Source organism: Camelus bactrianus, chromosome 20 (assembly GCF_048773025.1).
Source record: "Camelus bactrianus isolate YW-2024 breed Bactrian camel chromosome 20, ASM4877302v1, whole genome shotgun sequence".
NCBI lineage: Eukaryota > Metazoa > Chordata > Mammalia > Artiodactyla > Camelidae > Camelus > Camelus bactrianus.
Window position 1 is genome coordinate 2796152 of NC_133558.1, and position 13552 is coordinate 2809703.

At 47.2% G+C, this 13552-nt stretch overlaps 1 protein-coding gene across 2 annotated transcripts; it reads right to left on the reverse strand.

Annotated features, from left to right (window-relative positions):
• Positions 1 to 1074: 1074 nt before the first annotated feature.
• On the reverse strand, positions 1075 to 13140 carry RPP40 (ribonuclease P/MRP subunit p40). 2 transcript variants are annotated; one of them, XM_010968593.3, is made up of 8 exons: positions 12981 to 13140; positions 11351 to 11495; positions 10144 to 10212; positions 9296 to 9391; positions 8470 to 8595; positions 6609 to 6807; positions 6359 to 6493; positions 1075 to 5064 (listed from the first exon to the last, which is right to left on the reverse strand). In XM_010968593.3, the coding sequence occupies exons 1-8, from the start codon at positions 13101 to 13103 to the stop codon at positions 4866 to 4868; spliced, it is 1092 nt and encodes a 363-aa protein (XP_010966895.2). In that variant the 5' UTR covers positions 13104 to 13140; the 3' UTR covers positions 1075 to 4865. The 2 variants fall into 2 exon arrangements, with proteins under 2 accessions (XP_010966895.2, XP_045361548.1); XM_045505592.2 differs by lacking the exon at positions 12981 to 13140 and adding an exon at positions 12324 to 12635.
• Positions 13141 to 13552: the final 412 nt, after the last annotated feature.

Here is a 13552-nt window from a genome sequence, read left to right on the forward strand (position 1 = left end):
CAGGACCCTCATCCAGCCCGTGGGCTGTAACCGTTACCACATCAGCTTGAGCCGACCGCTAGGGAGGTTAGGGCAGACCCAGCCCCCGACACATCTTTTCCTCTGAAGGAGGCGTGTCATCAGTTTGCTCTGTTCTCACGGCCCCACCGGTGAGTTAAAGCAGGAGCTGTTGACATTACAGCAGACTCATGAGGGAGAGTGACGGCCAATTTTACGTGCCAGCTAGGCTGGACCACAGGGGATCCAGACACTTGACTCACTAATATTTCGGGGAGAGTCTGGGAGGCGGTTTCTGGATGAGATCAGCCCTCGTCAGTGGACCCAGCAGGGCCCCCGTCAGTGTGGGTGGGCTCATCCGGCCCTCGAGGGCCCGAGCAGAACAGAAAGGCTGAGAAAGGAACAAGTCACACTCGCCGCCTGGCCGTGGAGCTGGGACCTCGGATGGGACTGACACCATCGGGTCTCCTGGGCCTCGGGAACCTTGGGTGGAATGCCACCGGCTCTCCTGGGTCTACAGCTTCTAGGCGGAAGATTTCGCAGCACTTCTCAGCCTCCGTAATTTCATAAGCCTCTTCGTCATGGTAAGCGAAGATGGTCCCCCTGATGGTCTGACTTAGGATTTTCAACTTCACAGCGGCGTGGAAGCGGTGCACATTTGGTAGAAACCGTACTTTGAATTTTGATCTTTTCCAGGGCTAGTGAGTGACGTGCAGTAGGGTACCACCACCCTGCGGCGCTGGGCGGTCCCCCTCAGACAGGCCGCCACCAGGTGAACAGCTGACACTCTGACAGCCGTTCTGGACCCAGCTGGCCATCCTGTTTCCCAATTTCAGTACAAGAGTCAGTAAGTTACCCAAGATTCTCAACACTTAATTATAAAATAGGCTTTGTATTAGATGATTTTGCCCAACTGTAGGCTTATAAGTGTCCTAAGCACGTTTAAGGTGGGCTAGGCCAAGCTATGTTTGGCAGGTGTTATTAAATGCATTTTCAACTTGACATATTTTCAAATTATAAGGGGTTTATCAGGCTGTAACCCATCGTTAAGTCAAGAAGATCTGTATTTATAATATATATGATGGATATATTTATTATATGTATAAAATAAATATATTCATTGTATATAATATACATATTTATACATTATACAATAAATACTATACATGAATATATACCCATATATGCATCTTATACACACATATGTATATTTATCTTCGATTGGTTCTGTCTCTCTGGAGGATCCAGGGAGCTTTGTAGTGAAAATGGCAGGTGGAAGGGGGAGGGAACAGCTCAGTGGTAGAGCGTGTGCTTAGCACACACTAGGTCCTGGGTTCAGTCCCCAGTACCTCCACTAAAAATAAATAAACCTAATTACCCCCATCTCCTCCAAATTGGCACATGGGTTTAGAGGCAACATGCCAGGAGGAAGAAAACCCCAACCTTGGGAAACAGGAAAACGAGGCAAATAGTTCAATTATGAGAGAGAAAAATAATAATCTTTCATGTCTGGTCATTTCTTCTGAAATGGGTGTCACACTTGGCTTCCTGCTAACTAATCTAGTTTGATTTATTAAGATGAATATAGCAGTAACTTTGCACCCAAAGGGTAACACTTTCTCCTACTCTAGATTCTGAAGAACACGCCTGCAGTGGTCCTTCCGGCCCCCAAGTCCCAGCAAACTACACTGAAAGGGTCTGAGCACAATCTCAGCTCCTTAAAAGAGATGCTTCTGGCACAGCCGTTTTGGCCGTGTTACCATTTCCCCTGCTTCTAACTTAAGAAAACTGCCTTGGTAATCTAAGGTAGGTCTTTCTCGTTTTCCAGGAACCTCCTGACAATCGTTCCTTAAAGTCTAATTTCCTATTCATATAAATTCCTCGACTCAGTCTTTTAAAATTCCTCCTGTAGACCAGATTTTTAATTTTACATGGAACATAGTTGAACATAGTATTAACCAGCAGCTGTAATTTGAAAAAACTAGTCAACCCTGGATTATGCCAAAGAATGAACAGCAATAAATCTGACTCCCAACTTCAACCGGCACCTCCTAACTAAGTTTCTCATTACAAACACTTCCTCTCAGCCGTCAGGCCCCTTTACAGACAGATCACAAGGAGGACTTTCTTTTTTTTGGTCCAACTATTTTATCTTACTTACTTGGTTTTTTGTTTTTTGTTTTTTGTTTTTTTTTTTTTGAGGGGCAGGTAATTAGGTTGGTTGGTTGGTTTAAATGAAGGTACTGGGGATTGAACCCAGGACCTCGTGCATGCTAAGCAGGCACTCCACCACTGAGCTGCACCCTCCCCTCATAAGGAGGACATTCTGAAAAACACCTCCTGACGTCCTGCTGGGGCTGGGTGGACACCATGTCCAGGGACAAAGAACGGAGCAGCTGGTGGCTTTCGGTGCTCTCTCGTCAAGTTCTGCAGCAGCCCAGGAGCCTACCCCAGGCCCTCTGCACGTCCACAAACACTTGAGAATCAGCTTACGTGCACACATACAGAAAACAGCTACTGGGATTACACTGAATGCACAGCAAACCTGTACTTTGGAATGACAGCTTAACAACACTGAGTCTCCTGACCATGAACAATATCCCTGTCTATTTAGGTCTTCTTTAATAGTTTTCAGTGTACAGGTCTTTCACATTTTTTGCCATTTATTCCCAACTATATTTTGATGCTGTTGTAAACACTGATTTTTATTTCAATTTCTAATTGTTCATGGCTAGCATATAGAAGTACAGTTGATTTTCTGCACATTGTTTTATATCCTGCAATCTCGAAAAACTCACTTTTTAGTTCTAACATCTTGTTTGTAGGTTCCATTGAATTTCCTACATAGATGATCACGTCATCTATGGGAAAAAAAAAAAGACAATTTATTTTTCTCCATTTGGGATGTTCTTGATTCCCTGCCTGATCGCACAGTCTAGAATTGCAAGGACAATGAACAGACATCCCTGTGCTCCTGACGTCAGGGGGAACGTAGTCAGCCTTCCACAACTAAGTCTGATGTCAGCGGCAGGGTTTTGCAGATACCGTTTAATCAGGCTGAGTAAGTTCCCTTTATTCCTAGTTTGCCTGGGTTTTTATCAGAAATAGATGGTGGACTTTGTCAAATGCATTTCCAGTGTTAACTGAAATGCCTGTGTGAATGCTAACTCCACCCTGCACCCCCAGGATAGACCCCAGACCATATGTTACCTGTTTATTATACCATAGGTTTCAACTGACTAAATTTTTGCTTAGAATTTTTGCACCTGAGTTCATGAGAAATATTGTTTTGTCGTTTTCTCATAATGTCTGGCTAAGACACCTGGGTAATTTCGGTACTGGGGTTAACGTTGACCCCCTAGAATGAGTGGGGAAGTATTCCCTCCTGTTTTGAGTTTCTGGGTGAATTTGCGTAGAATTGGCAGTATTTCCTCAGTTTGGTAAAACTCACCACTGAAGCCATCTGGATCGTAGGAAGGCTTTACCCACTTCTTCTTGAGTGAGCTCTGGTACTTGTGTATTTCAAGGAACTTATCTCTGTTCTTGAATTTATTGGCATAAATGTGTTCCTAACATTCCCTATTGTTTTAGTACGTGTAGGATCTTTAGTGATGGTACCTCTTATTCCTTACACTGGTGATCCATCTTCTTCCCTCACCAATCTGGCTGGAGATTTATCAATTTTATTGATTTTTCCCAAAGGACAAACTTTTGGATTACTTTTTCTGTTTTTGTTTTTTGTTTCACTGATTGCCACTCTGACCTTTATTATTCCTTTTCTTCTGCCTGCTTCAAATTTAATTTGCTCGTTTTTCTAGTTTCTTCAAGCGGAAACAGGTGACCAATTTGAGCCCTTTCTTCCTTTCTAATACAGATCTTTAAAGCTTCACTTTCCCTCAAAGTACTGCTTTGGCAGCAACTCACATATCCCAGGTTTGGTTTTTTTTTTTTCCATTCATTTCAAATTACTTTCTAATTTCTCTTGAGACTTGCTCTTTGACTTGTGAATTATATTTCCAAATGTTTGGGGATTTTCAAGGGTCTTTGTTACTGATTTCTAATTCAGTCCCATGTTGCCAAATAAAAATTTATTTAAGCTGCTCAGAATTCTTATGGTTCACTGAGACATTAAAAAAAAAAAAAAAAGGTTCTTGATAGGTATTCCAGAAGTTTTAGCTGTTTTTTACCTGGTCCTTATCAGCCATGCTGCTGGCAAAAAAAGTATTCAACTTGTTCCTTAACAACATACAGTATCCAGAAGCCCCTGGTGACCCAGGAGCAGCCGGTGAGCACACACACTCAGGAGCCAGCTGGCCGGGATCCAGTCTCAGACCCATAAGCAGCGTGACCTTGGGGGCTCATGTAGGCTCCCCGCCTGTTCCCTCCCAGGACTGACGTGAGGATTAAACAGCACCAACCGCAGGAACTGGCTCTGGTAAGTATGATGTGAGGACTTCTTTCTACTATTGTGTGAAAGGTTGTAATCATGTGCCTGAGTCACAGCACACATCTTACCAGTGGTCCCACAACCCCTGGTCCCCGGCCATCCCGGCCCAGGGCACCACACAGTGACTCCCTCCCTGGGCTCATACTGACAAGGAGGAATCAACTATGAGCTTCCACTGGACGGCGGGCCCAGGTGCAGTCACAGGATGGGCCCGAGGCCAGAGCAGATGCCAACGGATGCTGATCTAAGAAATGTCATCACCATCCAGGTTGCAGTGAACACAGTCCTTCTACTGACGAGAAGTCTGAAAACTGGCATAGACATAAACAAATGTGACTTTAATCCTGCGCGTGTCACGGCGGACAGTCATCACGTGTCCTGCACGTATCACAGCAGACAGTCATCACCTGTCCTGCGTGTGTCACGGGGGGCAGTCATCATCTGCCCCGACAGCCATCTGAAGCCAGTAGTCCTGATTACTAAAAATCACAAAGTTGTATAAATGCTCTCCTCCTTTTCCAAAACTGTGCTCGTTTTCTCTCCAGGAAACAGGGCTGTCTGCGAAGCCTTGAACCGACAAGGTCACCCACGAGGCCAGCTTTGGTTCGTCAAAGTAGTGACTGGAAAAGAAAGGTAACTCTTAACCAACACGGGAGAGCTAGGAACGGTCACATTTCTTTCTTTACTTATTCAGGATGAGAGGTATTTCTGATGTTCCCATGAAGCTTAGGCCTTAGTTTTATTTCTAAGAATTAGGAGATGCAAATTAAATCCCTGGTGCTATACTGGGAAGTCAGTAAAGGTTCACCAGTATACACGCACAGGAAAACTTTAGCTGTTCCCACCCTTACTGTGGAAGACCATGTAAGACTGAAAGAACAAAAGTGTATGAGCATCGTCCCCCTCCCTGGGGCAGGGCTGCTTCTGGGGTCTCTGTAAACTGAACACTGCAGAATAATTTGTCCAATTCATTTCTTTTAACTGAGTGAATCTTTAAAACTTCAATCTTCTTATTGAGGAAAATCAAAGTACTAAGCTAATGATGTTGGGTTTAAAAAGGAAAACCCTGCACCCTTAAATCTTCACTTTCAAAGTGAAGACGGAGTAGGCACTGTGCTCCCTTGACAGTCCTGTCAGCGTGGGACTCGAGTCTCCTGCCACTGACCCAGGACCTCCCAGAGTGAACAGCCCAACACTGCCTGTCAGCATCCTCGGCCCGGCACCAATACCCAGTGGACGTCAGAGCTGGAACAGATCTCAGAGCTCATCTGGACTGAGTCGGTCAACTCCTCCCCGCCCATGTCAGAATGAAGTGTTCTGCGGGGCTCCAATATTTACAACCGATTAGCCTGTGCTCCGCAGAGCATTGCTGGTTTCTGAGGCGATATTATCACTTCAACGGCACCACAACGCTCTTGGGGAGCAGAACAAGAAAAGTGAGCCATTTGTTCCGAAGACGCAGTTAAGCTCTGCTCTTTGTCTTTTTTTTCCCTTTCAGTGCAGCTGATTTGCAGTGTTGTGTTAGTTTCAGGTGTACAGCACAGTGATTCAGTTATACATAGACACACATACAAATATATATATATACTCTTTTTCATTATAGGTTATTACAAGTTACTGAATACAGTTCCCTGTGCTGTACAGTAGGTCCTTGCTGTTCATCTGTTTTATATGTAGTGATGTGTGCCTGTTAATCCCAAACTCCTAATTTATCCCTCCCCCACTCTGTCTTTTCATAAGGACAAGTATGTGACAGTATCACCAAGGATAATTACGTCACTTAAGATGGTCATGTTACTGAACACGAGCCCAAGCAAGGAAGGGGACACAGCGTGAGAGGACCCTGGAATGCGGACCATGAGCGCTGCCCCTAACACATCAGAGCAGGACGTGAAAGGCAGAGAGCGTTCTCACCGCAGCTGCTCCAACAGGAGGTGTATCTTCTCCGGAAGTATGAAGCCCGTGATGGTGCACAGGTAGGCTTTTGCCACCACTGTGCTTGGCTGGGGACAGCAGTAGGTGGATATGAAATTATTTGGCTCATTATTTCTGTAACAGAAAAATAAAAAGAAAACATCCTTCTATCTAGCACACGATCACTTCCAAGTACCAAGCCCCTGTGAAAACCGGAGGCCAGCCCGAGACCCCCAGCCCGCATACGCACAGCTCGGCGTGGCTGAAGACGGCGCCCAGCCAGTCCAGTAGCTCCCGGGCGCCGCACGCCGCCCCAGGCTCGCCCCCGAGCTGGCCGCTCTGCAGCACCGGGCACCGCAGCTCCGCCACCATGCCCAGCACCACGTCAGGCTGACGCTCCTGAATTCCGTAATCGGAAAAGTGTGACATCATCGCCGATTCTTCTGCACCTGGAGACACACCAAATAAGGCCACCTGAGGCGTGCAGATGAATCCACCCCTTCCCACTGCAGAGCTCCGGGCAGCAGGCAGGACGCGGTGAGACCAAAGGGAGTTGTACGAAACCTTATTCAAATCAAGTCAAAAATCATTGACGTTGGCTTCTGTGCCCTGCGCCAAGTTCTGTAAACATTCCGATCTTCTGTTACGTCTCTCAGAAACTCATCATACGTTCAGATCTGACCCATACTTGTTTCATCATTTGCTCTAAGAAACTTTTGATTTAATAAAACCCAAAGCATTATCTATGTTTAAATAAAATTAGGGACCACTACAGAGAAAGGACCGTATCTGCACATGCTCTAAAAAGGAAACAGAAGAGGAATGGAAAGACAGAATCTCAGTCAGGCTTGTTTTTAAAACTGAGCGAGATCCAGTGTATCCTGAAGGATTTTCTAACAGCCTTGGACCTTTCACAGGTCTTGACGAGCCCTTAAATTCCTAAGAAGTCTTAGGAACATGGAGCTCTCCAGAACCCAACGCATAGGAGGTCCTCAACAAAGACTTCGTGCAACTGAGATGTCGGCCTGTGTCTGTCCTCACACAGAGGAAGCACTGAAGTGTGACAGACCCAGGGCTCATGTGAGCAACCCTGCAGCGTCCAGGGACCAGGAACTCCCCAGGGGCAGCAGACAAATGGGACCATTTCCCAAATGGACCCCTGTGCTTCCCGATTCTCCAAACAAGAGAACCACACCACTGTAACTGTGACGATCTGATTCATTATAACCTTGTTTGGGGCCAGAGGTACACTTCTAAAAGGAGCGAGGCACACAGCCTTTGCAAGCAGATTAAAATGTTCGGCGAATGTCAAACTTGGAACTAAACGTTCTAATCAATTAAAAGTTTCAACAGATTAAGTCTGACACTTAATGACATGCCCGATTATCACCCTACAGTGATGAACAAGCAGTTTGTATGGATCACTGTAACGGGTGGTCATTTTAAGACAGTCCAGTCAAGGCTGTGGGAGGTAAGCTGGAGGAAGGAAGGGAAGAAACAGGTGAAGGTCAGCTGCTCTGAGACCACTCTTGGGAGTTCTGGACATAAAACCCAAGGAGATGGAGGCGGACGGCTGCACACCTCGCTGATCCTGGCCGCGCTCTTGGGGTGTCAGAGGGGCCACAGCAGCTTCCTTAATAATGTTTGCAGGTCGCTCCCGCCATCCGAAAGCAAAGCGTTCCTACGAAGCCCCTCGTTAAGTTGAAATGGCGAAAGCTAAGAAGCGATTACCTTAGGACGCATCTTGCTGACAGACGCGCAAAGTAAATTGAGGTCAAGCACAGATGCTCACGGACACAGATCAAAGCTCTGCCAGCTAGAGGCTGAGATGCTGGGGGTGGTCCTGGGGGAGGCAGCTTAGCGGTGCCTCTCACTGCTGGGGCGTGCACTGCCTCTGTAACACCTCGCTGCAAAACTCACGCTGAACACTATCTTCACTTCCCTCTCTTTTTGTAAAAGTAAAGTAGCATTAAGAGAACTTTTGACAAGCGGGGGGTACCTGTATCCATCCAGGTACACGATATTCCCTGACTGCTGGGATGGATCGCCCTTCCACCCTCCATGACTCCCCTTCACTTAACACTGAGATTTCAAAATCACTGTAGCATTACCTGTTTGATGCCAAGCCAAAAGGAAATCAAATTTCAATGGCTTCTTTTCTTTGAAGGACCAAGATACTCTTCCATATTTCTTAGAGTCCAGGTTAGAGGCTAAATCCATCAAGTCAATGGAAACAACTTAAAAAATGGAAAGAGGGATAAACAGTTTATTAGCATGTACAGAGCTTGCACTGTGCGAAACGTAATGGGTTAAAAACATCTGAAGTTTCAGAAGCTTTATGGATTAAAGAAAGTTATTTTGTCCTTCTTGCCTCCCTTTGGTTCACCAAATCAAAACTCTGCCTTTCATGGGCATTTGTGGCACCAAGAGCTAATCACAACAGACCTTTTCAGCCCACACTCTTCCTAGTCGAGACCAAGGGCAGAGGCCCTGGAAGGTCACCTCTTACCCCGCCTGTGGAGGAGGCGGCCTGAACCACCGATGTCCAAGCCGGGTATTACGAGCAGAACTGCAGCTCTTCACTCGCGGCTGAACGTCTACCATCACAGAGCTTGGGAAAATTAAAGGAAACTCCTTATTAAGAATAAGTTGGGTTCATCACTTTGAAATCTGGACCCAAAACCTATGTATCTATCGGACCACAACCAAGTCTGTGATCTTTGTGAGACGCAGCCGACAGCCGCAGACAGACAGGAGCAACAGCAGTATCTCATCCTCCTTCCGGGCCAAGGGGCCCTGGAATCAGAAGTTTTAAAGGCAAGAAAAAGCCATCCTTTTTCGGAACAAAGAGAACAGAGGCGATTCAAACATTTACATTTAAATTGCTACAAAGACCACTGCCTTGTTAGAAACTGACAGAGCGAGTGTAACACTTACTAAATTTCATGACTTTCCTGCCGGAATACTGGGATGGACGGCCCTGAAGTCCAGTTTCTTCATAAGTGTCTTTATCCAGTGATAAAATTAGCTTCCCTACAAATCAAATCATAATTCCCATAAAAGAGATGTTAAAAATGTTAAATGTTCTCAGACTAAGAGAAAGCAAGGCAAATTGAGCAGTTAAGTATCAGTGCATACAGGGACCTGATTTACAACACAAGGGTGTCAATCAGATGACATACATCGTATTTCTAATACAAGGGTATTATTTATATATTATACATACAAAGATTATTTATTATAGTGAAACTAGAAATCATCTAAATTTCTACTAAAGAAGGAATAAAATTATGGTACTCTTGTTTTTTTTTTGAAGGGGATGTAATTAGGTTTTTATTTATTTATTTAAATGGAGATACTGGGGATTGAACCCAGGACCTCATGCATGCTAAGCACACGCTCTACCACCGAGCTATACCCACCCCCATGGTACACCTCTTCTTCAAAATGTTTTCAAGACATTAAAAACAGTAAGTTAGAACTATAGGAACTGATATGGAAAGATGTCTATAATACTTAGCTTGGGAAAAAAGCCAATTGAGAAAAAATGGAATATATGTTTTATAAAAAAAAGAACCTGTATGTGTGTTTATAAACTCACAGAAAATGTCTAGAAGAATAAACACCTGCCTGCTCACAACAGTTCCTTCTAAGAACGGCAGGGAGTCTGGAGAGACGGGGATGAAAGGGGAGACTTTCACTTTATATACATCTGTATAATTCGACGTTTCCTTTTTTACAGTATGTATTTCCTTTATACTTAAAGAAAAAAAGCACGTGGTTACCATTTGGCAGCAGTGCGACCGTATTATCCTCATCGATATTTGTGTTGTACGTCAGCGCGTAGCATGAACCTGTAAGAGGAAGAAGCCCAGAGAAGTGAAGACAAGAAAAAAAAAATCACACCTGCAGAAAGTCAGTGGATTATTTTCACATGATAAATCTCCGAGGTCACTGCTCCCGCTCACTCAGCAACCCCAAAACCTGCGCAGGCTCAGCTGGAGGACACGGGAGGCCGAGCACAGCCAGTTCCTGGCCCCGCCCAGGGCCTGTTGTGCAAGCCGACTACTGTCCAGCAGAAAATGGACTCAGGATGGAGCGTGTGCCTTCGGGGAGGCCGGCCGAGATCCCAAAGTGGAAGACTAGGTTAAGTGTACACACATGAGAGGCAGAATTCCAGGTTAAGATTCAAAATGTGCCAAGAACTTGTGTGAAGTCAAAAAAGCCATGCAATTTCTCTGAGCCTCAATTTCCTCCTACAATTTCCCCAACTGTGAAGTGGGGATCAAGGGCTTATTTCATAGTTTTGTTGCAAAGGTTAAATCAGGTAAGCTATGTGAAAGTGCCAGCATCCACACCGTTAACAAAACATCAAACTTCAAAATAGACAAAAGGAGTAATGTCAAAGGCAAGATGTAAGTGGCTCTTGTGCAGTGACTTATGTAGTGAGGGTGGAATCCCCAAAGACACTCTGAAATCATTGCATACAAGTGGCTCCCAGGAAGCAACTGGAACAATCAACCCATGGGAATGGGGTGGGCGGAGGAGGGCGAGAGCCTCAAGTCTAAGCGGAAGACGCCGAACGACAGTCAGCACCTGGCTCCATGGACAGCTGCAGCGGCCGCATCAGGGCACCGACCTTCAGTCTGCCATGGGGGCTGCGGGGAGCACAGAGGTGTCTGCAGCCACATCCCTGATGGCAGTGCACCTGAACACAGCGATCCAAGGGCTTCCCCCCGCCCCCCCGTTAACCCTCACGGCACAACAGCCCCACGCAACGCCTGTGCAAGTGTAACTAGAAACCACCACCCAACGTGGGCACAGAGAGTAGGACGAGGGACGGAGGGACGGAGGGAGTGACACATGACTTGAGCACACAGACTATCTCCACAAGCCCTCTTCAAACCCGGGGAAGAACCCTAGTATAGGGATGTGAGCGACCTCTGCCTCCTCATCTCACCGCGTTCACAGACATGACGCGGGTTTTCTTACCTTTCTTTACGAAAGTATTGATGAATTCGTGAGTGATTAACTCATGGAGAGGTAAATCCTTCACAAAGTAATAGGGTCCAGTTTTCATGACCAGTTCTTTCAGTTCTTTTGATAGTATCCCACATTCAGGAATCAGAAGTGAAACCTATTGGAACGTGTAATACAAACAAGCCTTACTTCCATGTAGATCAACCCCAGGCTTTCAGGGATGATGCAACATCATGAAGGCTGCTGACTGTTCCTCCACGGGTTTCAAGAGGACTCTTAAATTTACTTACCAAACTCAGGAAAAGAGAAATTTGACAATTCAAGCTTTTCATTTCTGAATTCAAGTGTAAAGCTGAATGAGCAAAACAATTTTAACGGAAAGCACTTGCATTTTATCTTTTGCAAATGAGCAATGTGTTTTCTGTCCTATTCCTTTTACTACTTCAATTAACTTTTAGAGAAATACAGCGCAACTGAATATCCCTAGATCTGTTTATCCTGGTATCATGCTGGTCCCTTAGGGCGTAAGGAATTTAGAGGAACCAATTAAGAGGTTACATGGACGCAGAAGTCTGCTGGAGGATTCCACTTTGCAGATAGAAAAACTCTACAGATCAGACCGGGGGTGATAAGGCACACATCCCTGACTGCTCTCTGTGATGCGCTTTCCATCCAAAGCAGAGATATTAAAGGTGACAGGTTTCAAATGTCGCCCAAGTGCTCCCCACCTTGAAAATCCATTCTCCCAAAGCAGGAACACCAGCCTGTTCCACTTGTGTCTGAGAAAACTGGCCAGTCCGGCCTGAGCTGAGGTTAGGCTGATCCGTTTAAACTGTAAAAGGCTTAAATCATTTTCATTTTAAGGTTTTTTCTGAAGCTCTCTCGACTTCCATGGGTGGGTGAAACCGGCCCACCAGACACCTGCCTGGAAATTGGGGATGTTCTCTTCTACCCTCAGCAGATCCTGGAGAAACCGGTAACTAACCTCACTGACGCCGCAACCGCCACGCCCGCGAAAAAGGCGCCCCGTGAGGGTGACATTTTCACGAAGCAACAGCGAATGTTGCTCTAACGTTGTGCCTGCGGCCAGGGCCACCTGGCGAATTTCCGCCAGACGCTGCGAAGTGGTGACTCCGACTGGACAACGCAGACGGAGCAAGCAAGGAGGGAAGTTCCTCAGATTTCAAACCAGAGCCCGAGAGCGCTTCAGAAGAGCAAGAGGCCTCCTGGGCCGGCTGGGCACGCCGCTCAGGAAAGACCGGCGGGCGGGCGCGCAGGGCCTCGCCTCACACCTCCCCATCGCCCCTCCCGGGCGGCTCCCGACCTGGGGCGGGGCGGGGCGGGGCGGGGCGGGGCGGGGCGGGGCGGGGCGGGGCGGGCCCGGCGGGAGAAAGCGGCCAGGCGCACACCTCCCAGCCCTCCCTCTGACGGCAGGACTCCGCCCCGCGCCAGCGCACCCTGGGAGTTGTAGTCCCGCAGTGCCGCGGGCTGCCAGCCCAGAGCGGCTGAGAGACTACAGCTCCCAGCATGCCTGGCGAGGGCCCCGCCGCCCGCGCGCTCCCGAGGAGCTGAGCGCGGCTTTCCCTGAGCCTCTTCCGCACGCGGGATGGAGCGTAGTCCTCGAGCCCAGGGCGGGACTCACCCTGTAATTGTGATAGTGCGTCTCCACGAGATGCCGGTGGCGCGACTTGTCGTGGCCGAAGTTGGACTTCTCGCACACCAGCAAGTGCCTGGGCACCTCCCGCAGCCTGCGCAGCGTGGCCATGCTCTCCCCGCGCAGGCGCTGCCGGGGCTCGGCTCGCCCCGCCCCTTCCCCGCCCCGCGGGCATGCGCAATGTCAGCAGGCCGCACGTGTTGTGGCAGCCCGGGGTGGGGGTGGGGGTGGGGGCGGACCAAGACGTCTTCGGAGCCGGTGCAGGCTCGCTAATGGGTGCCTGGAGGGTGTGCTGCCTGGAGTGAACTCTCCTACCTGAATCTTTCCTCTAGGGCCCGGGTTGCTCATCCCAAAATGTTAAAGAAGTTTGTGTCGGAAGGAAATGCACAATTTTTGCTTTTCGCCCTACAGTAAGACTCCTTAGGACTCTTTTAGAACCACTTTTAAGGTCTCTTTTTAAATATCCTTTGGAACCGCTTTTAATGATTTGTTGCTATGGGAGGTTATAGTGCTAATTAATTTTCCATTTGATTTTTCTTACCAACTCCAAGTACTATACT